Below are 27,319 nucleotides of genomic sequence, written 5' to 3' on the forward strand. Positions count from 1 at the left end.
TCGCCAACCTTTTTCTACCATGACACACGGGAATGGTTACTTATGCAACACATTCCTTTGTGCTTTACTGTTCCTCTAAACAGTACATTGGTTTTAAAAAATAATTAGAATGGATTTGAGGTACCTTTATAATAACATCAATTTACTCCCATATATTCCGTTCCCAAATTTAAGCACTTTAACTGTTACTAGTGTCAAATTAATTATGACACACCTCACCACTAATCATGTCCTGATGTGACATGTGGATGAGACTCCCAAGTTTGTCTGTTGCTTCTTTCTTAAAACCTGTCCAAATGGACATACCAGAAATGCCGCTCTTAGATATGTTCTTCTTTGAGAAACACTTGCTCATGTGCATTTTGCAGCATTGTTTATAATAATAAAACATTAGAAATAGCCTAAATATCTGCCAGCAGGAAAGTGAACCAACAAACTGTAGTGTCCTCATACAACAGACTTCTAAGCAGCAGGAAATATGATTGGACTAGAGCTCCTTTTGTCAACATGAATGAAACTCACATGGTTGCACAAGGAAAGTAAGTTGCAGAAGAATGAGTAGAGCATGATACCATTTCTGTAAAGTTTTTAAACATACAATCTAATGCTGTATTTTTAGGAATACAGCATTTTTGTGTATCTGAAAATATTTTATTAAAATAAAGACTTTTTAATACTTGATTTCAAAATAGCAGGTACTTATTTATCAGGGCGTGTTAGAACTTTGAGGATCAGTCATCTTTATAAAAAGTGGCAAAGAGAGAGCTAATAATATCATAAACCTACCATTTATGAGCATAGTGTGTGCATGAGTACACTGCAGGCAACATCTCCTAATCTTCAAACCTGTCTCTGAAGTGGGTATTATTGTTGACCCATTTGAAAGATCAGGATACTGAGGCTTAGAGAAGTTACTTTTTAAAATTCAAATAGTTAGTACTTGGCAGAACCAAGACTCTAACCCTGGTTTGTTTTACCTTGAACCAATAAAGTAGATGCTATTATAAGAGCTCTTGGGTTCATAAAAATTATTCTATCTATCCATGAGGCAGCTTCTTCCTTCTGAATTGTGAGAAGGTAAATTTCTATTGTTTAACCTACCCAATCCATTGCACTTTGTTATGGCAGCTGTAGCAAACGAATACACATAGTTGTTATACTTCATTTGTAATGATAGTTTGACTAGGTATAGAAATCCTTTTCCCTTAGAATTTTTAAAGTCTTGATCCTTTGATTCTAAAACTCAATATTGCCGCTGAGAACTTCAAAAACATTCCAGTTCCTAATTCCCTCTATGTAACTTGTTTTCTCCTCTATGGAAGCTTGTACGATCATTTCTTTGTCCCCCATGTTCTGAAATATCATAGTTATGTATCTTGATGTGGCTCTGCGGTCATCTATTGTACTGGTCCCTTTCAACTTGACTACTCTTTCAGTTCACAGAAATTTTCTTGAATAATTCTTGAATTTTGTGGTTAAGTTGTTATTCTTCTTCTAGAATTCTTATTTTTCAGATATTGGACTTCGTGAGCTGAGACTCTCACATCCTTATCTTTCCTCTCCATTTGTTATCTATACCTTTTTGCCCTGGGAAATTTCTACAACTTATTTTCAGATTCTTCTATTGAGCTTTAATTTCTGCTCTCATTTTGTTTTAGTTTCAAAGGACTATTTTATTCTCATAAGGTTCTAGCTTTTTAAGATCATATTTTGAGCTTTTTTCACAATTGCATTATCTTCTTAACTCTCTGAACATAATGAATTTTTAAATTGAGGTATAATTGACATATAACACAGTAGATTCAGGTGTACAGTATAATGATTATTTGTATATACTGCAAAATGATCACCACAACAAGTCTAGTTAACATCCATCACCATACATAGTTACCAATTTTTTTTCTTGTGATAACTTTTAAGATTTACCCTTAGCAACTTTCAAATATGCAATACAGTATTATTAACTAAAGACACCATGCTGTACATTACTTCCCCATAACTTATTTATTTCATAGGTGCAAGTTTGTACCCTTTGATCCCCTTCACCAACTTTGTCCACCCCCACCCTCAGTAACCACCAGTTTGTTCATTTGTTCTCCGACTCTAGGAGCTTGTTTTCTTTTTCAGATTCCACGTATAAGCAAGATCATAGTTTATTGGCCTGCCTTCCTCTGACTTACTTCACTTAGCATAATGCCCTCGGTGTTCATCCATGTTGTCACATGGCAAGATTTCCTTCTTTTTTATGTCTGAGTTATATATATACAACACCACATTTTCTTTATTATTCATTTATTGATGGACACAGGTTGCTTCCATATCTTAGCTATTATAAATAATACTGTAATAAATATGGGGGGGCACATATATCTTTTCAAGTTAGTATGTTCATTTCCTTCAGATAAATACCCAGAAGTGGAATTGCTGCATCATATGGTGTATGGTAGTTCTATTTTTAAGTTTTTGAGGAACGGCTATGCTGTTTTCAATAGTGTCTGTACCAGTTTAAAATCCCACCAGCAGTGCAAAAGGACTCCCTTTTTTCCACATCCTCACCAACACGTGTTTCTTGTCTTTTTGATAATAGCCATTCCAATAGGTCTGAGATGGTATCTCATTGTGGTTTTGATTTTATTTTCTCTGATGATTAGTGATGTTGAGCATCTTTTCATGTTGGCCATCTGTATGTCTTCTTTAGAAAAATGTCTATTCAGATCCTCTGCCCATTTTTTATATCAGATTGTTTTTTTGTTTGTTTTTTGGTTTTTTTGCTATTGAGTTGTATGAGTTCTTTATATATTTCAGATATTAATCCCTTATCAGGTATATGATTTACAAATATTTTCTCCCGTTCCGTAGGTTGCCTTTTCATTTTGTTGACGGCTTCCTTCTCTGTGCAGAAGCTTTTTAGTTTGATGTAGTACCGCTTGTTTAGTTTTGTTTTTGTTGCCTTTGCTTTTGGTGTCAAATCCAAATAAATCATCACCAAAACCAATGTCAGGGAGCTTACTGCTTATATTTTCTTCTAGGAGTTTTATGGCCTCAGGTCTTACATTCAACTCTTTAATCCATTTTGAGTTAATTTTTATGTATAGTGTAAGATAGTGGTCCAGTTTCATACTTTTGCATGTGGCTCTCCAGTTTTCCCAACACCATTTATGGAAGAGGCTGTCCTTTCCCCATTGTATGTTGTTGGCTCCTTTGTCATAAATTAATTGACCATATGTGTGTGGGTTTATTTCTGGACTCTCAGTTCTGTCCCGTTGATCTTTGTGTCTGCTTTTATGCCAGTACCATATTGTTTTGATTACTGCAGCTTTGTAATATAGTTTGAAATCAAGGCATGTGATACCTCCAGCTTTGTTTTTTCTCAAGATTGCTTTGGCTATTCAGGGTCTTTTGTAATTCCATACAAATTTTAAGATTTTTTTTTCTATCTCTGTGAAAAATGCCATTGGAATTTTGAGAGGGACTACATTGAATCTATAGATTGCTTTGGGTAGTATGGACATTTTAACAATATTAATTTTTCCAGCCTATGAGCATGGAATATCTTTCCATTTGTGTCTTCTTCAATTTCTTTCATCAATGTCTTACAGTTTTCAGTGTACAGGTCTTTCACGTCCTTGGTTAAATATATTTCTAGGTATTTTATTCTCTTTGATGCAATTGTAAATGAGATTGTTTTTTAATTTCTCTTTCTGAGAGTTCATTATTAGTGTATAGAAATGCAACAGGTTTTTGTATATTGATTTTGTATCCTATAACTTTACTGCATTTGTTAGTTCTGACAGTTTTTTAGTGGAGAATTTAAGGTTTTCTATAAATAATATCATGTCATCTGCAAATAGTGACAGTTTTACTTCTTCCTTTCCAATTTGAATGCCTTTTATTTCTTTTTCTTGGCTAATTGCTCTGCCTAGGACTTCTAATACTATGGAGTTTGGGGGGGGAAAGGGGGGGTTGTCTTTTTTCCTCCCATTTTTATTGAGATGTAATTGACATACAGCACTGTATAAGGTTAAGGTGTACAGCATAATGATTTGACTTACATACATCATAAAATGATTATCACAATATGTTTAGTGAACATCCAATAGTATGTGAATAAAAGTTACAACAGTTGGCCTCTTGTCTTGTTCCTGATATTAGAAGAAAAGCTTTCAGCTTTTCATCATTGAGTGTGATGTCAGTTGTGGGCTTGTCATATATGGCCTATTCATAATGATTTTTTAAATATTTCATCACTCTACATAGCCTAATTTCCTCTAACGTATTTCTTTCTGATTGTTTTTGTCTCTTTGCATTTTTCTCTATCTTTTATGTTAATAGATTTCTTCAGATATGTAGTAATCTTTGGCTGGCTGTCCATATTTAAGAATAGGAAATGCAAAACTTGAGAAGAAGTTTAGAGTATAAGGTGGGGCCTGTCAACTGTGGGCTTTGTGGCTGGGTAGTTTTATTTTGGAGTCTCCGATGTCACTTTAGATTTTTCATCTTAGGCTGGTCGGATTCCCCAGAGAGGTCTCTGCCAGTCCTCTGCCTGAAAAGTCAAGGCCTGGCTGCCAGTGTTATAGAGCCTAAATGGATGAAGATAGCTGGGAGTCTCAGCTTCCAGGATGCAGATATTCACTTGATCCTCCAGAGTTCACTTTGGTACCCCTACTCCTAACCATGCCTGATGTCTCAGTTCAGAGACTATATTACTCTATCAAAAAAAACCTCCAGTACTCTGTTAGAGTACAAGTGAGGATCTGGGGATCTGACTTCTTCCTAAACAGCTTTCAGCCCGTACTTATTTTAGCATCCCTTTCAGCCCACTTCTAGAGGTCACTGGTGCCCCAGTTCTACGATTTTATGAGATTTTGTAGCATAAATATAATTTGTCTTGGTTCTCCCCAGAGCTGATTTAGTATTCAGCTTTTTCTAGTCTCCTAACTCTGTTACCACTTGTTGGTCTACTTTTCTCATTCCAACATTTTCTTGCTATTTTCTTCTGCTATCCCCGTCCCTTGAGTGTTACACCTTTATTTAAACACAAACACACACACATTGCTATTATTTTCATGGGGTTTTGAGAGAGAGAAAAATTGAATACAGGTGTTTAATTTTCCATCCTTACCTGAAAGTCTCAAGAGCAAGTATTTCTTAATTTGCATTTAACATTCAAATAGAAAAGGTGAGATTGTGAAGTACAATTAAAAATGACCATTGGAATAAAAATGTCTCACATTGCTTTTTATTCCAGTAGCTTATTGCCTAAAAAGAGGCCTGAAAATTTTTACCAGTCAGGACTCTGAATATTATATATTTAGTTCGATAATCATCTCATCCTTTCACTCATAACAAGTATACTTAAGAAGTTAGGGGAATTCCCTGGTGGTCCAGTAGTTAGGACTCCGTGATCTCACTGCCAAGGGCCCAGGTTCAATCCCTGGTCGGGGAACTAAAATTCCACAAGCTGTGCGGTGCAGCCAAATAAAAAAGTTACTGCACTGCAGTTGCCTAAAGCCCCCAAAACTATCAAAATAGGTCTTGTCGCATAAAAAATTAATTGGTTGCTTTGTTCCTACTTAGATTTTCACTAATTTGAGGACGTAATTTAAGTGACGGTTAACTGTATCACCTTTGCTTCTCTTTGTTTAAAAAAAAAAAGGAGGTCTCTATTTAAAAGTCTAATTAAGAAAGTTTCCTGAAATATTTATCTTTAAGGCATTAACCTTCACTTTTCTTTTTGTATTATGAAATAGTACAATTTCAACCATCACGAAAGACTGGTCTGTTGGTCATCTACTGCTATGTAACAGTAAAACTTACTGGCTTAAAACAGCACACGTTTTATTTGCTCATGATTCTTTTATTTGAGCAGTTTGTGCTGGAATCAGCTGGTCAGTTCTTCCACTGGTTTCAGCTGGAGTCAACACGTGGTTGCAATCATCTCTGCTCAGCCAGGCTGGACAGTCTGAAATTCTCTCCCTTACATGTCTGGTGGGTGGTGCCAGCTTGTGGCTGGGTTTCTCTCTCTACGTGGTCATTTATCTTCAGAGAGGCTAGCTCAGTCTTCTGTATGTTGGCAGTCTTGGGCCAGTGTTCCAAGTGGACGGGAGTGGGTGCTCAGAGCTTGGGCCTCAGCTCAGAACTCAACAAAAATCACTTCTTCCGCATTCTGTTGATGAAAGCCAGTCACAAGACATACTCAGATTCAAGAGGTGAAGAGATAGACTCTACCTCTTGATGGAAGAAGCAAGAAATTCACATCACAATGGGATGTGTATATAGGAATGGGAGGAATTGTGGCCATTTTTTGCATTCCACCACAGTCTTCCCTCTGGCATGTATTTTATTCACATTTCTCCCATTTCAGGATCACCAAAGTTCTCATCCCAATATGACATTAGGCTCAAAGTCCAGGATCTTTTGTTCCAACATCAGGTTCAATTGGGGATGAGAATCCTTGGAAGCAGCTCTTCAGGTATAGTTCTTCTTGGACCAGAGACCTGTTAATATAAAAGACAAACTAACTGCCCCTTACGTTTCCAACAGACCGTGAGGAGAGATGGGCCCAGATAATTACAATAGATGCTTCTTCCGTTCAAAATGGAGAGCAGCAGAAGCAGAGCAGTTCTGAAATCCAGTGGGGCACGTGCTTCGAGCCCCTGTTCTCTAGGGCTAAGAAACATGCCTTGATTAATAATCTGTTTCTGTTTCTTTCTTTGCCATATGCCTTAGATTTTTAAATTTATAGAAGTCAATAATGTGGCTATAAATCTAAAATACTTATACAGCACCATCTATAAGTAGTTAAATGCTTCTTGAGAAAGTTTCCACTTGAAGTTTTAAACCATGGAGATTTTCATATCTTGAAGGATACTTGTTTATCAATTTCAGAAATTTCATAAGGTAGGTATTAAACCAAATTTTTAAAAACCTCTTCATTGCCTTTATTTCCCCCAAAGTAGTAACACATACAAAGAAAGCATAATTATAAAATAAAACTGATTTTCAGAATCTTTAAGTTAGAGAAAAATGTAAAATTTATCTGTGATATAATCTGACGATTTCTGCAACATTCAGTGGGTCTCTAGGTATGGAAAACACATGGTCTGATTATTCACTCGGGCCCTAGAAAAAGGAACAAAGCAGTCCAAGCCCTGCCTGCATTCTGCAGGAGAAGGGGGGCAGACAGTGAACATGTAGCTACATCTCTTCCCACCCCTGCCCCAATAAAAAAAAAAAATTCAAAGTAAAACTTAAGAAGAAAATAAAACAAGGTAATAGAACAGAGAGGGAGTAACTTGTGGAGCAGGAGACTGACAGTCCTAGCTAGGATGGTAAGGACGTGACATTTAAGTTGAGACCAACAAGTGATGCAAAAATCTAGGAACAGCATGGGCAAAAGCCCTAGGCAATAACAAGCTGGATTTTTTCCAAGGACAGAAAAAAGGGCAATGTTGCCGGTTTACAGTGACCAAGGGGAAGAAGAAAGGAGATGAAGTCATTGGTGTAAGCAAGAACCAGACCATGTATGAGCATTTAGACCATGGAAAGGTGTTTGGGCTTTATTCAAAAATCGGTGGGATGTCATTGAAGAGCTTTAAGCAGAAGAGGGATAAGATTTTATTTATGTTTTAAAAGATCATTGCCTCATAGATTCATAGAGAATGAACTAAACGGAGAAAGAGTGAAATTAGAATAGTCAGGCGGCTATTGCAGTAGTCCTGGAAACAGCTTTGAAGCAAGAAGTGTGAGAAAGGATCAGATTCAGGATAACATTTGGGAAGAGGAACCCAAAGAACTTGATTGGATATCGGATATGAGAGACAGAGGATCAAAGATATATTTCAAGTTTGTGACTTGAGAAATTGGATGCATAGTAGTGCCATTTTTTAAGATGGAAAAGACCAGGGAGAGAGCAAGTTTTTCTTTGACAAGGGTGCAGATCAAAAGTTCTGTCTGGGACATGTTCGGTTTGAGTTGTCTCTTAGACTGCAAATGTGATCTCAAATAGACGATTGGACACTATATCCAACTGCCTACCAACTAGGTTTAGTAATCTATCTCAATAATTTATCATCTCGCTTTGTGACTGTCTAACCCTGTCCTTGGGCAGTTAAGGCATTATGACCCTCATTTTCCTGACAGATTACTGTGTCTCAGAGAGACTCAGTGAACTCCCAAAACCACACAGCTAAAGTAGAAGAGCAGGACTTGAATTCAGGTCTTCAGGCAACCTGTACATGGACCTGGAGGGCACGCTCACCCCTCGCCCAGTTTCCTGCTCCAGTTTCTGTAGTCAAAGGGGGATGCAAGATAAGGACCCCATCATTAGGCTCTGCCTGCATACTCAAAGTGTCGTCCACAGTTTAGGCAATTGTTTATTTGCACTGTCAATATCAGTTAGCTCCCAGCCACATGTGGCTGTTTAAATTTTAATCAGTTTGAATTAAAGTAAAAATTCACTTTCTCAGTTACACTAGCCACAGTTCAGGTGCTTAATAGATACATATGACCAATGGCTACCATATTGGATAGCACAGATTATAGAACATTTTCATTATCTTAGAAATTTTTATCCAACGGTACTGGACTCTAGCTAATTCAAACTAAAGTAATTGTGAAGACAGTGTAGTCTTATCCTCATAGCTGTGGCCTAAGAGAAAAGTTTAGGAAAAAGAAATGAGTTGTTATCTGCTTTAAAAGTGGCACGCTTCATAAGCTGATTTTATACCCGGCTCTAACAAGCACCTTTCCCCAGTTCACGCCCTTGAATGCTGGCGTGTTTCTCATTTTATCGAATAGGAATATATAAGAAAGGAGCTGGGTTCTTTCCACTTTTGCAGTCCCCTAATCAAAATACATGCATATATAACATCCACGTCCCTTCCCTCCCTCCACCCACCTCCATGTGTAACACCCTCACACACAGTGCTTTGCACAGAGCAAACAGAATGCTTGCCTGCTAAACAACCAGCATATTGTGATACTCTACAACACTGCCGTGGACAGTTGGCCACAGGAGAACATATCAGTAAAGCGCAAATAACCACAGCCCCGGAGGTCTGGAGTTAAACCTCAGTTTCACAGCGTTTTCCTTTTCTATTTCATCCCTCCTCGAGTAAAGGAGGTCGGAGCCTTCCCAGGTAAACACCAAGAGCTGTTCTCCTCCAGGGAAGGCAGGAGGGTAGAGGTTTTGGAGGGGGTCAGCGGGAGCTTCAGGCTCAGGTCTGCCCATTACTTAGTGAGCAGGGCCTTCCTCATAGGGCAAGATGGAAGCATTCAGAAAGCCTCCTTCACACACATACACACAGGCAGACCTTCCAGCAGTTCCTTTTACAAAAGAATGGGAAGATTTGGAGCAAGGCATTTGGGGATTTTTTTAAAACTATTTATTTATTTATTTATTTTTGGCTGTGTTAGGTCTTTGTTGCTGCACGCGGGCTTTCTCTAGTTGCGGTGAGTGGGGGACTACTCTTCGTTGTGGTGCACGGGCTTCTCATTGCGGTGGCTTCTCGTTGCAGAGCACGGGCTCTAGGCACGCGGGCTTCAGTAGTTGTGGCATGCGGGCTCAGTAGTTGTGGCTCGCGGGCTCTAGAGCTCAGGCTCAGTAGCTGCGGTGCACAGGCTTGGTTGCTCCGCGGCATGTGGGATCTTCCCAGACCAGGGCTCGAACCCGTGTCCCCTGCATTGGCAGGCGGATTCTCAACCACTGCGCCACCAGGGAAGCCCGGCATTTGGTTTTTTAACCCTTTCTCAACACCTGCTGGTTGTATGACTTTGGGCATGTTACAGAATTCCTCCAAGCGGTAGGATAAGGAGATAGATGTTTAGAGCCTTAATCATACAGTTGATCCTCCACCAATTCAGCAGTTTATTCCCCTCCTCACCACTGAGGGTGAAAGTAAGAACAACCTAGAACAGAAATTGCATTTTCCCTTTAAATTTTCTTTTTTTCTAATATTTCAGGGTTTTTTATAGGTAGTACTTACTTATGATAAAAATGTCTTAAGTGTGTACAGTGAAGTTTCCTTCCTACCTTCCCAGTCACCTAGTCCTTCCCAGAGGCAAGCAGTCTTTCCAGGTGTTTATATATCCTTCCATAGTCATTCTATGCACACACCGGCAAACATACATGTCAACACATATATCTATGTACTCCTTTACATGTATATGTTTTCTTCTTGGACACAAATAGCTGTATGACTGTTTTGAACCTTATTTTTGCCCTGTAGTATCTTGGAGATTTTTTATATCTACACCGAGCATCCTTAATCTCTTTACAGCTGCAGTGTTCCATTGTAGAGTTGTACCATTATTTGTTTATCCGCTCCTCTGCTGATGAATTATGTAGGTCATTTCCAGAGGTTTGCTATTATAACCCATGCCACAATGAACATTCTTGTACATCTGTCACTTTGCACATGGGTGAGCATACTTGTAGAATAAATTTCCAGAGAGGAATTGCTAGATCAGAAGAGATGTGATGAGGCTATATGAATAATTTTGATAGACCTGGTCAAGATGCCCTCATACAATTTGTACTTGTTTGCTGCCCAGCAGCAATGTGTGAAAGCGGAGCTGGGTTTCTAAGCCTGGGTGGAACCCTCATACCTCAGAGACTGAACACCAAGTCTTCCATTTCCCAAAACAGCTCCACTTACATGGTGTTTGTGTGTGATTTCATTTGAAGAGGGTTGTTTTGTAAGTGGCTAAGAAAAGCTTGAGAACCGTGATGTAGGAAGTCATCACTGTTCTTTCTCTTAGCCCTCCAGTTTGAAGGAGTGACAGAGAAAATGAGATTGCTCCACACCCTATAAGAAGATCCTTAGACAAGTAACGTGGAGAGAATAGTTCACATGGTAGCTGGAACGATGGAGTGGGTAGAAAGATTTCCAGGAAGCAGAAATAGAGGCCAAGGTATAATGAGATGAGAGTTAGTCTCATAGGCCCCCGCGTTAGCTGGGGTTCTCCAGAAGATCTCATTTGTTCTCATTTGAGCCAACTTTAAGGGCTTATCATATGCCAAACCCCGTACCAGTACTGGAAATAGAGATGCACATGGTTGGTCCCTGCTCTGAAGAAGCTCTTACAGAGAAGACAGTCATGTAGGCAGACAGGTTCTATATAATGTTATAGAAACAACAGCAATGGTGACAGCTAACCCTGAGAGCTGATTAAATGCCAGACTCAGACTCAGCAGTGCTCCTCATCTCACCTAATTCTGCAGAAACCCTATGAAAGTGATTACAGTGCTATCCCATTTCACAGATGAGGAAACCAAGACCCAGGGAAGTTGAGGGACAGTCCCAACACCACATAGTAAGTGGCAAAGCTGGGGTTCAGGCTGAGGTCTGTCTCACTTCAAAGTCTTAAGGGAAAGTGGGCGTGATGCTGAAGCTAAAATTTCATCTCTCTCCTTCATGAAATGGTTTTCTGCTCCCTTCTCTTTTCGTAGCACCACATTACTCTTCAGGGTGCGCGTGGGGGAGTCCGGGAAGACCCCCGGAGGGAGATGTGACCTGAGCTGAGGCTCTAAGGATAAGTAGAAACAAGGAGAGCATTCCCAGCAGAGCAACTCTTGGGCTGATCCCCAGGAGAGCCAACCTCCAGGAGTCAGAAGTTTCTGCCCCAGGGAGGCAAGTGAGTGGCATGGATAAGATGACAGCCTCTGGAGCCAGACTGCCTGAGTTCAGATCCTGGCTCTGACCCTTACTGAGTGACTTGGGTGCATAACTTAACCTCTCTGGTTCTTCACCTGTAACATAGGGCTATACACTACTGACCTCCGGCTTATTATAAGCATGGAATGAGTTACCATATCTGGAGCTTAGAATAGTGCCTGGCAGCACATGCTCTATATATTTGTTCCCACTGTAGAATCTCCAGGATCCAGGTACAACCTAGATGTAAAGAAGAGGAAAACAAAATTGTGAAGTTCGCCTGTGGTGCTTATTATAGAGAACTGTTACATGAGCTCCCAAAATGTAACGGGGTGCTATCAAAAAAAGAAGGAAGTGGAAAACCATTTAATGGAGGGGGGACATGCGCTTTTAGCCCAGAATCGTCTTGTCAAACATGGTCATGCTTATCAGCTTTCAGTTATCTGAAATTGTGAGTCAAAAATGGGCTTTTTTATTTGTTGTCTACTTCTTTATGACATCTTTATTGGTATTAAAGTGTAGTGGTCTGTCTCAAGGTGAAAAAGCAGAAGAGGATAAAATAAAAGGAACCGCATTTGATGTAACTCTTAGTTTTCCCCTCTTCCTCTTTGATGCCATAAAATGTTTTCAGAAAACCCTAGAGAAGATGTAAGATAAATGCTGCAGCTTTCTCATTTACCCACATAGCATTTATCTCTCCTCCACCAAGTCAAATTACTTTTTTCTGAGAACAATATAACAGAATACGAGAGAAGTAGAAATGAGAGGAAAGTCCTTCTCCAAGAAATCGGTCCATGTGATTTACATTTTGTCTTCATATTCTCTGGCCTTTTTCTCCTTTACCCCAAACTCACATTCCCATTTCTATTTCCAAGCCAAACCCCATGCTTGGACCGCCCTTTCTCCAGGCCAGTTTTATCTCTGAATGATTTGAGCAACACCTAAGAATTCATCTTCTTGGGAAAAGAAATTTTAATAGAGAAAGAGGAGAGAGTACTGAACTCTTTGGGTGGCAGAAGTGCAGTTGGAGGGGTGGCGAGACTTGCTGAGGAAGGTGACTTTTGAGTTGGATTTTGAGGGCGATGGCTGCTACCATTGATAAGCCTTGCATGGTGTCCAATTCATGCAAAAGTACCAAATAAAAGTCTGCTGAGTTAATAAACTTTATAATTTATGAAGCAATTATACTTTCCCAGTATCTCTAATATTCTACCATTTAACACGTTCTTGAGGGGGGAAGACTTGGCCACTTCATGCTGCATTGTACGGTCCTGGAAGCTCTATCTGTTACCTGGAAAACCTCTCAGTAGGGTAGGAACACCTACTGGGAACTCAGTGTTGTGGGGTGTGTGTGTGTGTGTATGAGTCCTGTGAGAAACTGCGGAGGCTGGGTGGGCCCTTGGCTGAGAGAGCAGCAATCTTAAGTACATGCTCTAGAAGAGAGAGGGGGGCCCTTCCAGGAGAGGAGGAACATGGGAAAGGAGTGGAGAGAGGCAATTTCTAGAGACTCGCCTCTGACCTCACCCCTGAGCCAGGCCAGAGCTCATTACCTAACTCTTGTGTCTTTCACCCAAACCAGTTTCAGATATTAAAATTCCTGAAAATGACATGGGAGGGGATGAGGTAGACGACAAAAGGAGATAAAAACAAAATGAATTTTTAGTTGAATTTATCTAATGACCTTACTGAGAAAAAAAAAAAAACAAGATATCAGGCTTAGCCTCGGTATTAGTTGAAAGTTACTTAATTTCATTTAGCTCCAGCTCTTTCCTGACATAATGGTGTGAATATTCTCAGGAGGCTGAGAACCAAACTGCTGAGATTTGTGAGCCTCTTGCCTCTGGTGTGATCTCTGGGTGCTCTCATGCTGTTCCAGACATACCCTCTCTGTGACAGATGGGAGACACCTCTATCTAAGTCACACCAAATTATATCAAAGATTAGCTCCCTTGCCTCCAATTAATCCTCAACTTGTGCTTTCAATCTGTGTGTGCAGCTTCATCATACACAACAAAGACACCTTCTTCAACAATGCCACGAGAAGTAGAATTGTACATCATATTTTACAAAGAATAAAGTATGAAGAAGGAAAAAACAAAATTGGTAAGTAGTATATTAGTATAACGAGCTACCTCTGATTTGGGGGACTACAGACTCTTCCTTTGGTTTTATTAAGTTGATATCAATTCTAGAAATGCTCATCATTCATAAAGCCTCTAACTGCATACTCCCTTGATGGATAACTGAGAAGTGTAAAATCTTAATAGAATCCTTAGATCGCTTTTTAAAAAAATAACATGGCATCTCCTTTATCTAAGATCATGGAGAAGTGCTCTCAGTTCAACAAATATGTAAGGAGCGCCCATTATGTGCCAGGTACTGGGTGAGGGGTTGGGGAGATAAGCATAGGTTCAAGGAGTTGAAAACAGACAGTAAAGAAGTAAATACAATACATAACACGAAGAAATCGAAATGGATGATGTTTCCAAGATAGACTGCTACGGGGTGGGGGTGAGTTCAAGCCGAGATGGATGGAGTGGTCAGGGAAAGCGTTTCTGAGAAGCTGAATCTGCACTGAAACCTGAAAGACAAGGGGGAGCCAGTGTGGGAAGATGGAGAAGCAGGTGTTCCAGGCACAGGGAACAGCAAGGGCAGAGCAGGGCTGTCACACATAAGTAAATCCTCCGAATAATCGCCTCCCCCAGTAAATAACCTCCACACATTATATTTGGGGCATTTGTATGAGAGTCCTTCCATAATATATGACCAAATATCCTTCCTTATTAAACAGATTACTATATATCAGGAGGATTTGGGTGGCTTTGTTTTGGGTATCTCTGTCCCAGTGAGATTTTTATCAATACTTTGAAGAATGACCTATATCAGTCAGGGTCTCATCAGAACACAAAAGCCACACAGAATTTGCACAGGGAAAGTTAATATAAATAACTAACTGTGACAGAGGCTTGGAGTTAATGGAGGATTGGCTAGTAAAGGGTAAGAAGAACTCTAAAGAATAGAAGAATAGCAAATATTAGGAGCCGCCACCACCCCTACAAAGACTCCCCACAACAAAGCTGAGACGTAGACCTTGTTGGAAAGGGTGCAGCTGTGGTTCACTAGGTGGCAGAGCAGTTTGCTGGGGGTTCTGTGCCAGTAGGACTCTCTGCGAACCTGCCATCTCAAGTACTGGGAGAAGCTGCCTGGAGGGGTTCCAAGGAAGCCATTCATTGGGAGGTGTTGCACCAGCGTTATTACTCTGTGAAGCTGTTCAGGGGGACACCCGCCCTTAAGGAGGTGCCAGGGCTGCTGGCCCCCATGCACTGCAGGTGCTGGATCCCACAGAAGCTATGAGCTGCAGAAGCCTACTGGGAGGGGCATGCTAGTACCAGGAGGACAAACTCCTTCCTCCCCCATTGTCCCTCCAGTGCCTTCTGCTGACAAAGCTTAACGTTGTACCACCTGGCAAAGGAGAAATATTTACAAGGTCCAGCTCCATTATTGCAAAGTAGGCAGTGAACCTGTATTTGGAGCTAAGGGGCAATAAACTGATAACTGGCACATGGCCTAAACAGTCTTCTCGTCAGGCTTTCAGGTGGGGTGGAGGCTGGAAGGGTGCATTATGTTAGTCACTGGAGTCAGATCCTAATAGATCTCAGTGATCTGGAAATCTCGGCCACATCCAAAAGATGGCATTTAATAGTTTGTAAATGTGAAGTGCTGCACTCAAACTCAGCGAAACAGCTACCCTGATACCGTGTGGGAGAAATGTTGCTCAACACATCATGAAGAGGGATAGACTTGGGAGGTTTAGTTGAATGCAAGTGTGAGTCACTAGTATGCCGAAGCTGCAAAAAACTACTTTGATCCCAAGCTGCATAAATTAAAATACTATAGGGAGAAACAGATACCTAGTCCAGATCTGAATACACCTGGAATCATATGTTCAGTGAGTCAATATAGGTGGGTATGGTGAAGTTGAACCTGATTTAGGGCTTTCTTGACTTCGATGGGGTTGTAGGTTAGCACGTTCTCATATTCTCTGCAGCAGTCACCCATCCTTGGGACACATTCCCCCACCCCCCCAGTAATGTCCTCCATGGCCATTCTAGCTCCAAGGATTTCCTCTTCTGAATTCCAATGGCAATTATTTTTGCAGTGTCTATTTAACAATCATGTACAACTCTTCTTTCATTACACTGAATTATTTACTTTCAATGGCATTATGAAAATTCTACCAACTAAAGAGAACCACTGTTGACATTTTTGTGTACCAAATAACTTAAGTATCACATTAATTACTCTTTTCATCTTTATACCCCATTTGTCCACGTGATTTTTTTTAACAAACTTAGGATGTGCTATACATACTTTTATCATACTTTTCTTGGTTAACATCATATCAGGAACATGCTAGAAAACAAGTGGAAGTGAAATGATTATGGCAGTAGCTATTCTGGATTATTTCATAACATGCAAATAATTTTTAAAAGCAGTCCCTTCACTAATATTGGTAGTATAATACCAGCACACCTCACAACTCATTATAACATACTAGGGTGTTGAGAATCTGCAGCTAAAAACTGCTAATCTAGATAATAAGCTCCTCAATTTTAAATAAGTTGCCTTATTCACCTTTGTACCATCATTGCCTAGCACAGTATCTGGCATATAGGAGGAGTGCTTGTTGAACTGAATTGAAAATCTTTTAAACATGATCAATGTCTAACCATCAGCATTCTTACACAATCAAAGACTGTGTACAGTGAGGCCATATAGCAATTATTGTGCTTAACTTTTGCATCTCAAAATGTGGGCTATTTTTACAACTAGTCAAGATGGAGACAGAAAAGGGGCAAAGACAATAATTTTTAAATGTTTTGAAAAAACACGAGAAGTGTAGTATTGTTACTAGTAAGAAATGATTGTTGTAAAAGTTTCTCTCATTTGATGAAAGAAGGAGAATTCTCTTCAAGAACCCCAGTGCTTTGAAAATCAGTAATGACGAACTGAAAAAATATCTGGTTAGAAATGACCGATCTCAGAATAAATTACTAACCCAAGATCAGACATTATGCTGAAAAATACAGAGTAGAACTATAAATGCTCTGTTGACCCAATGTTTCATTATCATCTTTGGTTTCATAAATAAAAGAAATAACATGTTAGAAGAAAATTTAATTTATTGATAGAATTAATGTTTATCCTGTGTTATTTTCTGCCTGAAACTCTTTCTGAAAGTGGCATCTTGCACGAGCCAACATTGATTAGAGATAATACAAAAATACTGTTTGTAAACATGATTTATAAGGGTATTTCAGTGGAGCAAAGGTTACCACTATGTAAGTTTTTCAATTTCACTCTGAGTTTATTACAACTCTGAAAATCAAACCTAGTGAAATCCATTTTCAAAATAGAGTAATTAATAGATCAACAAAGATTTATTTAACAATATAAGTGCATAAAATAAATCTTGAGATGAAGTCATATTTTCAAAACTGGTGCTCAAAGGGGAAGTTAGTAAGGTGATAGATTTTAAATATTAACTACTCTCTTACTTTTCAGGTCTGTGATAAATTATCATAAATTTACAAAGCTCATCATGAGAAGTCTCTTATTAGGTCCCCGTGAATCTTATTTTTTCTATTATTCTGGGATATTTGAAAGTTATTGATGATATATGTAGAATTCTTGATAGAGGCTCCAGAAAATCAAAGCTTTCTACATAATCATTTATTCATTCATTACAAAGGTATTTATTGAGGGCCTCCTGTGTGCTAGACAAAATACAAAGCCCTATGGATATTTGTATTTCAGATGCTTTTCTTAGACATTTAGTGTTAATGTCAAAGCATCTTAAAATACATTTAATCATGTTACCATGATTAAAAATACCTAAACATTAATTGACCCTCCATCAATAAAAAGTGAATCAGTGCATGTTCCATTTTCCAGTTAGGCTAAGCCTCTGGACTCTAATTAGGATCTAAAGCATGGAGAGTACTCATCTATAAGCCACTTGAGAGACATCTTCCAGTCATCTTCTTTGAAGTACATTTTAGGAAGTAGTATTATTCTTGATCTGAAAGAAACTTTAAAGATCAAAACATTATACTTCCACTTCCGGCCAAGATGGAGTAATAGGCACAAGATTTGCTCTCCCACCTGAAACAATCAAAAAAGGAAAAACAAAAATGTATGAGACAACTATTTTCAAGACACTGAACATTGGGCAGTCAAGAACAGGGAAGCCTGAGGACAGAAAACAAATGAGGTGAGCCCTACAATTGCCCCAGCTTACTACAGTGAGATGGTTTCTAGACAGCAACACAGGGAAAAAGAATCCAGGCAGAACCTGGTAGACTCCCTGAGTTGAAAAGATGTTGCCGAGAGTCCAGGGAGACCAAGGCAGCCAGAGTTCACAGGAAAATGTACCAGAAAGCAGAGAGCTTCCCAGAGAACCCTGAAGATCTGCAGAGGGCCACCTCAACTATTTAGCAGAGTACCGATTAGTACACACATCAGGAAACTACCCAAGGCCAGAGAAAGAGCAATCCAAAAGGATTTCCAATGAGATTGAACACCTCATAATTCACAAAGCATTAAATATAAATGGTCTGAAAATCCCAGTCCAAAATTCAGAAGTTGACATTAAATTTAAAACGCAAGACCTAATTTTTTTGCTGCCTGCAAAAAAACACTCTTTAAAGACACAAATAGGTTAAAAGTAAAAGGATCAAAAATATATATATAGCACACTAACCAAAAGAAAGCTGAAGTGGCTATATTGATATCAGACAAAATAGATTTCAGAGCAAAGACTATTACCAGGGATAAAGAAGGCCACCTTACAGTGATGGAGGAGTCAGTTCATCTGGAGGACATAACAATCCTAAATGTTTATACGCTTAATAACAGAGCTTCAGACTACATGAAGCAAGAACTGCTGAGAGAAATAGGCAAGTCCATAATTATACTCAGAGGTTTCAATACCCGTTTTTCAATAATTAATAGAACAAGTAGACAGAAAATCAGTAGGGGTTAGAAGAACTGAACAAACATTACAGTGCAATTAACTTAATTGATCTTTTAGACCACTTTACCACCAACAGTAGAATACCCGGTTTTTTAAGTGCACGCAGAACATTACCAAGAGACCGTACCTGGGGACATAAAACAAGACTTAATAATTCTTTGACCACAATGGAATTAAATTAGACATCAGTAAGACCATCTCTGGAAAATTTACAAATATTTAAAACTAAATAATATATTTTTAAATAACTCATGGGTGAAAGAAGTCAAAAGGGAAATCAGAAAGTTACTGTATTCAATGAAAACACAGTATATCAAAAAGTGTGCAGTACTTAGGGAGAAATTTATAGCACTATATGCCTATACAGGAAAAGAAATGTCCCAAATTAATGACCTCTCCTTCCACCTTAAGAAACTAGTGGGGGGAAAGGAAATTAAATCTAAAGTAATCTAGAGTAGGTAGATGAAAGGAAATAATAAAAATCAGAGAAGAAATCAATGAAATGGAAAACAGAAAAAAATAGAGAAAATCAATGAAACCAAAAGCTGGTTCTTTGAAAAAAATTCGTGAACCTGTGGTGGACACACCCTAGGGTGACACCCCAATGTGTAGTCCCTTCCCCTTAAGTGTGGGTGGAAACTGTGGCTTATATCTAACCAATAAAACATTGCAAATCCACATATACAATACCCCTCTCCCATTTTATGGATGAGAAAATTGAGGCCTGAGGACAAGAGGACTTTCCAAAGTCATCCCACTAGTCTAATGCAGAGGAGTTAGGTTTGTCCATATTAAAGCTTCTGGACGAAAATGGGAGAGCTCCTGGTGGAAAATCATCTTTTTGGTATGATTAATTCATCCACTTCTCTCAGCGCACGCGCTTCTCTATGCCAAGCACCATGCTAGGTGTGCTTCATTGTTTTGTTTCTGTTTGAAAACCTGATTTTCTAGTCCTTGATTCCAGTTTCCTAGCAGATAGCAAAACTTTCTAAACTGTTGTCCCCAAGTAGTTGTGAACCACTTTTGAAAACGTAGATTGTTTTCTCCAAAAACTACCACCCTTAACATTAGTCTTACATTGTGAGGATTTAAACTCAGTATTGATTCACATTGGACTTTTTTATTGTTATAGGTCTGAATCGTTTGCTTACTAATGGCTCCTATGAAGCTGCATTTCCTCTGCACGAGGTATTGTCCTGCCTTTTCTCCTTCTCTGTCAATTCCGTGTTATTAAATCAGCTTCTGGGGATAGTGATTAATTGAGTTTGTTGATATGATATTTGTTCAGAATAAATTTAATTTGTTCAGTGGGTAGTTGGGGGGGGGCCTATTTGCATTATGATATCTCTCCCCCAGCGTAGATTTATTTCTCTCTGTCTTTTTATTCTAATTGCATGAGTACTTGGATCAAGAGTCACTCAGCGTGAATTTAGAGGAATAGCTGAGGGACCCCAAGTCATAAAATTAAAGAGGCATTGAAAATTTGCATGAGGCGCCAGACCCAGGGGGAAAATGTCTCTGAAATATATAGTCTCTGCAACAAAAAATTTTATAGCTAATCCTTAGAGAGTGGGAGGAAGCCATTTTGCAGAGTCTCTAGGAACTAAAGGATGATAAATAGAAATTAATAGTATTGTACTTATTGTTGCTTAAGATGTATACATTTTTATATTCTCCTTATTTACTACATGGTCTTTGTCATCTATAAGGACTTTTATAAATGTAACTGTGATTACCCTTAACTCTGTTTCCCCCATTAGACTTTGGGTAATTTAACCCAGAATTCACTTTATATACATGGGTTTTCAGGGACGTAATTCTCATGACTGGTGAGAGATTACTATCATTTTCATGGTACTGAGCCCCTACTCTGTACCAGTCGCAGTACAACACAGAGGACACAAAGATAAATTTCATAGCCCATATCCTCTAGGACCTCACACAGTAGCCAGGGTGAAACTACTGTTAGAGAGATTTTCCGAAAAAAATCTTCTGTGAGAAACAATGGCCAATTAAGCTTGGAGGACAGTTCCAACTATCCACCAATGGCAAGTCCTTCCAAAATATACTTCTTATTTGGCTTATGGTGTTTCTTCTCTTGATTTTAAACACCAGGAGGATGGAGAGGATGGTGTAGAATTTTTAAGCCTTTTTCATTAAGGAAACTAGAGGCTTTGGTCTGAGACCCTATTATAGACAGCCATGAAACGTTTTTGGAGTCATCCTTTTTGTGTAACAGAAGCAAACATTTTGACACAAAGGTTTTCTGGAGTCACACACAGGTGTTTCTGAATGTTAATGACAGATGTCCCCAAAGCACATCATGTGGTTATTAGTTGGCATTGCCCCCAAAAAAAGGGTTTCAGTGATGACTGCATCCTCCCCATGCCCATCCCTTGCCCACGGTAAGGGCAGTGTCTGAGCAGTGGTAGGTAGACAGAAGTTTCTGTGCAGGCAAGTGGGTGGTGGGCGTGAGGGAGTCTGAGGAGATGCAGCTGTGAAACCCCAGAGTAACTTCAGGCCTTCTCTGTGGTTTTCATATCTTGCTAAAGCCCTGTATTTTATAAAAAGAGAGCTTCCAAATTAGTAATAGCAGCTGCAGTAATAACAGAATCGCTCTTTTGATTTTTTGCTCTCAGTTTAACTTGATTATATTATTGGACCACATAACAACCTTCGGAGGCAGGAAGGGCAGCTCTTGTTGCCTTGTTTTATGGTAAAAATTTAAATAGAGGTTTAGAGAAATGTTAGAGTGAGTTGGTGGTTGAGCTGAGCTAGAACCTGAGTTCCTTGTCTCTCGGGCCTCTTCACTTTCCACTGAGAAAAGGACTTCTCAAGTTAAAATGTCAAAAATTAGTTCACCTCCAGAAAGTACCTGTTCTATTTGTGAAACTAGCATTTCCACTAACTGAACTTAGAAACGCCCTACTCCACTGGCCCATGGTCTCCTCATTTCTTCCATGAGGAGGTTGAATTATATTTGAATTATTGTAATTTTTAGCTAACTTACCACTCTTGCATTCTAGGGTTTTCTTATAGACAAGGCCATCTGACCAGGTTACAGCTATGGCTGTTTACCAACTACTCTATCTTGAGACAAGTGGAAAAGAGAACTCATAAGTCTTGGGCATGGCCTCTGGGGCAGGATGCTCTATTCATTCAAACCACAGAAGAAACCTAATGAGGCAGATGTTGTTGGTTCCACTATGACCTGGGAATCCAAGGCTCAGAGAGTATAAGATCTCCTAGCTAAAAAGTAACAGAACTGAATTTTAACTCAGTTCAGACCTGCCTGATTCCGGCAAGCACGGGCTTTTTACTACAGGGCATCAACATCAAGATTATGTCCAGAATAACTAATCATACTGCTTTCCCTTCGATAGAATGGATCTGTTTTTTTTCTTATATCACCCCTATTGCTACTCCTGCCATAAAGGCTAGTATTACTATCAGCTTTTCCTTTTGGCTTTTGTGGGTATTACCTCACCAGCAGTGGTGTTTTTATCCAGGGAAGTTACAGAAGTAAAAACTCCATTAGAACCCACGGAGCAGTAAACCACCGCCACCTGCTCTATGAGTGCTGGGCCTCCTGGGGCGTGTGGTATAAATACCAGCCTTTGGATCTTGTAAGGTGAGTTTTTAACCAGATGCAAATATAAAGCTTACACAGGCTGATTAGTGCAGACTGTCAACTGGGACAAGCCAACATTGGGGGAAAAAAAAAAAACGGTCTGAGGTGCACAGCTGACACTCAAGTCTGACCTCTTCCCAAGAGGGCAGCCTATCAGAGGACATGGGTCGTTCTCGGTAAACCTGACCTCCCTCTGATGAGAATGGTGTTTCCTCCAAAAGAGCCTTGGAAAGGGGCATGTGAGATCAGCCAGGATTCCATAAGAAGCTCATCACCCATGTGACTATTGGGGACAAATTATCAATAACAGCTGTAGAGAGGTAACACTGCTTGCATATATTAGTGACAAATGGAATATTAGCTCCTATTATGCAAGTAGGAAATAGAGGGTTCTGTCATTCTAATAAATTTCAGGCTTACTTTAATTTTCACTTAAAACTAATAACCTTTAAAGATTGTTTGAATTCTGCAAGTCAAAAGAGTATATCTGCTTTTAACCTATGATATTTGTGCAGTGAAAATGTGTGTTTTCTTTAACTGTCTATATATGCCCAGCTTTCTGCCGTGGAGGCATTATACTCTGACATCTCATTATTTATTTAGAGACTGATTATTAAGATTGAGTAGTAACAATCCACACTTCGCAGATTCCTTATTAAAAAGAAAGTCAAGGAAAAATAAAAAAAAAAGGCCATGAAGAACCTAGTGGCAAGACGGGAATAAAGACACAGACCTACTAGAGAATGGACTTGAGGATATGGGGAGGGGGTGGGGTGAGATGTGACAGGGTAAGAGAGTGTCATGGACATATATACACTACCAAATGTAAAATAGATAGCTAGTGGGAAGCAGCCGCATAGCACAGGAAGATCAGCTCGGTGCTTTGTGACCACCTAGAGGGGTGGGATGGGGAGGGTGGGAGGGAGGGAGATGCAAGAGGGAAGAGAAATGGGAACATATTGTATATGTATAACTGATTCACTTTGTTATAAAGCAGAAGCTAACACACCATTGTAAGGCAATTATACTTCAATAAAGATGTTAAAAAAATAAAAATAAAAATAAAATAAATAAATAAATACATTTATACACACCCCCCCTAAACTCCACATTGATCAATAATAAAAATGATTCACCTGGTCAAAAAAAAAAAAGAAAAAAAGAAAGTCATGTCTCATTTCCTAGACTAGCCAGCTTTATTTCACTTTTCCCCGAGCCCTTAAAAAATGATGCCAGAGGAAAATGAAATAATAAGACAACTCACTTTACATTTCGTCTCCCCGGGTAGTCATTCTTCCTTCCAGAGTCCTTGTTACAAGGGTTTACTCCTGTTGACCCAAGGACGTTGATGAATTGTGTCCCCTTCTCTGTGAGAGTAACAAATGATCCAGATGATCTGGGTGAGTGGACAGTATTTTCTGAGATGAGATCATTTGCCTTTGACCAGTCTCAATATATGATAAAATGGTAGGGAAAAAATATCAAAGCCAATTCTCTTCCCAGCCTGAGTCCCATGTTACAGGATTACATTGATTAAAAATTACAGAAGATTGCTGCAGGCAAAGCATCTCCCATCCGTGACAGTTTCTTGATTAAGATTTTATCATTTTTCGGTGAGTATTAATTAACTGCCCACTGTGTTCCTAGTACAATGCTAAGTACTATTGGCAAAGACACACAGAAGCCATGGTCTCTGGCTTTGAGAAATGCACAGTTTCCTTCAGGAAAACCAGCCCTGCAAACTTGAGACAACTGTAAAACAAGACCATGCATAATTTGGTAACATGTGTGATGGAGGCCAAAAGTTTTACAACAATTAGGAAAAACGGAAAGGATGGATATGGGCCAGTGCCCCTGTGGAAGGTGCGGAGCTGAGCCCTGGAAGAGTAGTAGGATTTGTGTTGGCCAAAGGGAGGGGACATGAAAAGCACAAGCAAGGTTTGAGTGGAATGAAGTTGTGGAGCAACTGGGGAATCTCATCTCTTAAATAGTTCTTGTCCTATATCTAGATTTTGCTTCCTCCATATCTCTGGAACCTGGCCACACCCCAGCATCTCCTCTACCACTGCTGCTTCCTTCACCTGTGACCTGGACTATGGCTGTTTTCCCCTACTTGGTCTCCCTTTTTCCTTTCTGGCCCTTCCACTCCATTCTCCACCCTGGAGACAGAATGTGAAACTGGTCATGTCTCCAGATTGGCTACAGTCCTCTCATGGCTTTTCATTTTTCTCAGGACAAAAATCAATGCATTTAGCATGGTCTGCAAGGCCCATCGAGGCTTATCGCGTGCCCACCTCACCAGCCCATTTCTTATTATCAGTGTTCCAGCCACACCGCCCTTATTTCACCTGGTCCCTCCTATCACAGGGCCTTTGTAGGTTCTGTTCCCTCTGCTGGAAACACTCTAGCCCGTCCCTAACCCCACCCAGTTAACTTCCATGCATCAGCCCAATAGTCACGTCCTCAGAGAAGTCTTCCCTGGCTGGAGTTGTCACATGGCTTTGTTATATACAGTTATCGCATTGTGTTCCCCTCCTTTGTAGCTCTTTTCCCAGTTTTGTAATTATAAGCTTATTTCTTTCATTGATTTATGTGTGTCTCCTCTGTCACTCTGCAAGCTTCATAGGAGGAGGGACCAAGCTTATTTTGCTCACCATTGTGTTCTCAGAACTTAGCACAGTTTTTGGCACATAGTAGGTATTTTTTAATTTGTTGAATGAATAACTGAATATTTGTGTATATGAATATAGGTTGGAAAAGTCTTCTGGAAGTGGAAGGTTTCTGTTGGGACACAATAGAAGATGGAATAAATAAAGAATCCATGCTTTTAGGAGCCATTGAGTACTCAATTTCCTCAAAGGAGGAAAGCAGCAGACAGCATTTGGAAACAGATGGTCAACATTCGTTTAGAAGGAGAATAAAAAATAATTAGAATATTCTTACATTGGACTAAGAAGTAATTAACTTCTGAGTTATGAAATTTAGCTGTTGAAAGGCATAGAAAACACAATAATGATATTTAAGAAATAAAAACCAAACTTCACAGACCACAGGGCACTAGGCAGGCTGGTTAGTCTCAGGAAAATATTTATAGAGGTAGATGTCAATGCCTGTGAAGAGTCATCACTTAAAAGGGAAAGTTGCTCTCAGAATTGATTCATGTTGAATCTCAGTAATTAGAGTTCTTTCTTTGTAACATCTTACGATTCTAGCATTTTAAACATCTTGTAAAACTACAAAATATTGAAAGGGGTGTTTAAAGGTTTTCACAGTAATTTTGTTTACTATTTTTAAAAAAATATATGTAATTATAATACATGCATTACAAACAAACACACACTCAGAAATGGCAAAAATGAGATTATGTGTTGGCACCAACTCTTCAAATTCCCCTGGTTCCTTGTCAGTAACAGTATCATGTATAACTTCCTGAATGAGCTGGGTTTATTCTGTGTTTTCAGAACAAGCTTGCGTATAATCCTGTTCTGTTATGGAAGGGTTCATTCTATTTCTGATCTAGAGTAATAGGAAAAGAAATTTAAGTCCAGAGCTTAAATTTGGTCAAACGTTCCATTCTCTTGGCTTACTTTGTCTGCATGGTTACCAGCAAAGCCACAACAAAGTAAAATGACTGAGCAAAGTGTTATAATGCCTAACTTTAAACACTTCAGTATAATTTGCAAGGCTGCTGTGTCTTAAACAGGCGGTACTTCGGAGAGAAGATTGGGCTGTATTTTGCCTGGTTGGGCTGGTACACCGGCATGCTCTTCCCAGCCGCTTTCATTGGATTATTTGTCTTTTTGTATGGAGTCATAACTCTGGATCACTGCCAAGTCAGGTATGGGGAGCTCTGGGTGAGCCTGCCTTTGCTGATATTTGGAGTTGGGCATTTGTGTTTTGGGGGTTTTCACAGACGATCGGCCCACTTAGCTATTCATTTTAACTTCTTTCCAATCTCTCCTGGAAAAATTCAAAACGTTCAATTCACTAGGTCTGCCCATCCATTGCTCTTGTTGCTGTGGTCTCCAGCTACCAAGGAAGCAAAGCTCACATTTATGGGTATACAAGCCACTACATAGCCACAGAACAAATCACTTTCCTTCACTGGCTCAAAGTTGCTCTTTTTCTGACTTTTTCACCTTTTTCTTTCTAACTAATACTGCAAAATAGTGGGTTAATCATCCTTTTTCTTATCAATTATGTGTTCTTACAAGGACCCTGTAAGCTGGAAAGACATCTCACCAACTTGCTGAAACCTTGTGAATGATTCAGTGTTAACAATTGTTGTCTTGGCTCTTTTGCTAGACTATAGTTTAAGGTATTCATAGAGATCTTCGTACAAGGCCGGACAGTGATCTTAAATAATAAATAAATGTGCCTTTTAGAAGTGACCTGCAAAAATATTTTAATTTCTGGGGAAATTGTTAATGAGATGTGGTTTTCTCCCAGAACTAATCCCTAGTATTTTTATTTATTCCTCCATAATTTATTCTTATTTATCATGCACATAGAAATTAAGACTGGCACTGTGAGGTATCTCATTGTTCCCATAATTCAGTATGAAATTGCTTCCAACCTGTGAGGTGTTGTGAATGACTTCTGTATAACCTGAGGTATAAACAATCAATGTTTTGCTTCATGTATTTTCCTGAGCTTAACTAATTAATATGTAAAAGCCAAGAAATAGCCTCATAAATACGTAGGTTTATCAAACTATTAAACTGTGCAGGCACTTGTTTATATTAATAACTAAGAAAGGGCTAAGAAGCTTCTGAGGGCAAAAATTTAATCTACTGAATCTTATTTACTGGTCGGCTATTCTGGTGAAACTGAAGGGGAAAAAAATGCTGTTATGTCATCAAAAAGCGGTCCTTTTTTGTTCTCTTTTCCAGTAAAGAAGTCTGCCAAGCTACAGATATCATCATGTGTCCTGTGTGCGATAAATACTGTCCATTCATGAGGCTGTCAGACAGCTGCGTTTATGCCAAGGTAATT

General features: G+C 39.3%; 1 protein-coding gene across 2 annotated transcripts in view; it reads left to right on the plus strand.

Annotated features, from left to right (window-relative positions):
- ANO4 (anoctamin 4) overlaps positions 1-27,319 on the plus strand; it is a 445,216-nt gene that overhangs the window by 322,659 nt on the left and 95,238 nt on the right. For both annotated transcript variants that reach the window (XM_036866241.1, XM_036866242.1), the window contains 5 exons: positions 13,654-13,760; positions 19,826-19,881; positions 22,203-22,324; positions 26,028-26,162; positions 27,217-27,313. In XM_036866241.1, the coding sequence (XP_036722136.1) occupies positions 13,654-13,760; positions 19,826-19,881; positions 22,203-22,324; positions 26,028-26,162; positions 27,217-27,313 (517 nt within the window). The remainder of the gene's footprint in view (positions 1-13,653; positions 13,761-19,825; positions 19,882-22,202; positions 22,325-26,027; positions 26,163-27,216; positions 27,314-27,319) is intronic.

This window comes from Balaenoptera musculus, chromosome 10 (genome assembly GCF_009873245.2).
Source record: "Balaenoptera musculus isolate JJ_BM4_2016_0621 chromosome 10, mBalMus1.pri.v3, whole genome shotgun sequence".
In the NCBI taxonomy this organism is placed as follows: domain Eukaryota; kingdom Metazoa; phylum Chordata; class Mammalia; order Artiodactyla; family Balaenopteridae; genus Balaenoptera; species Balaenoptera musculus.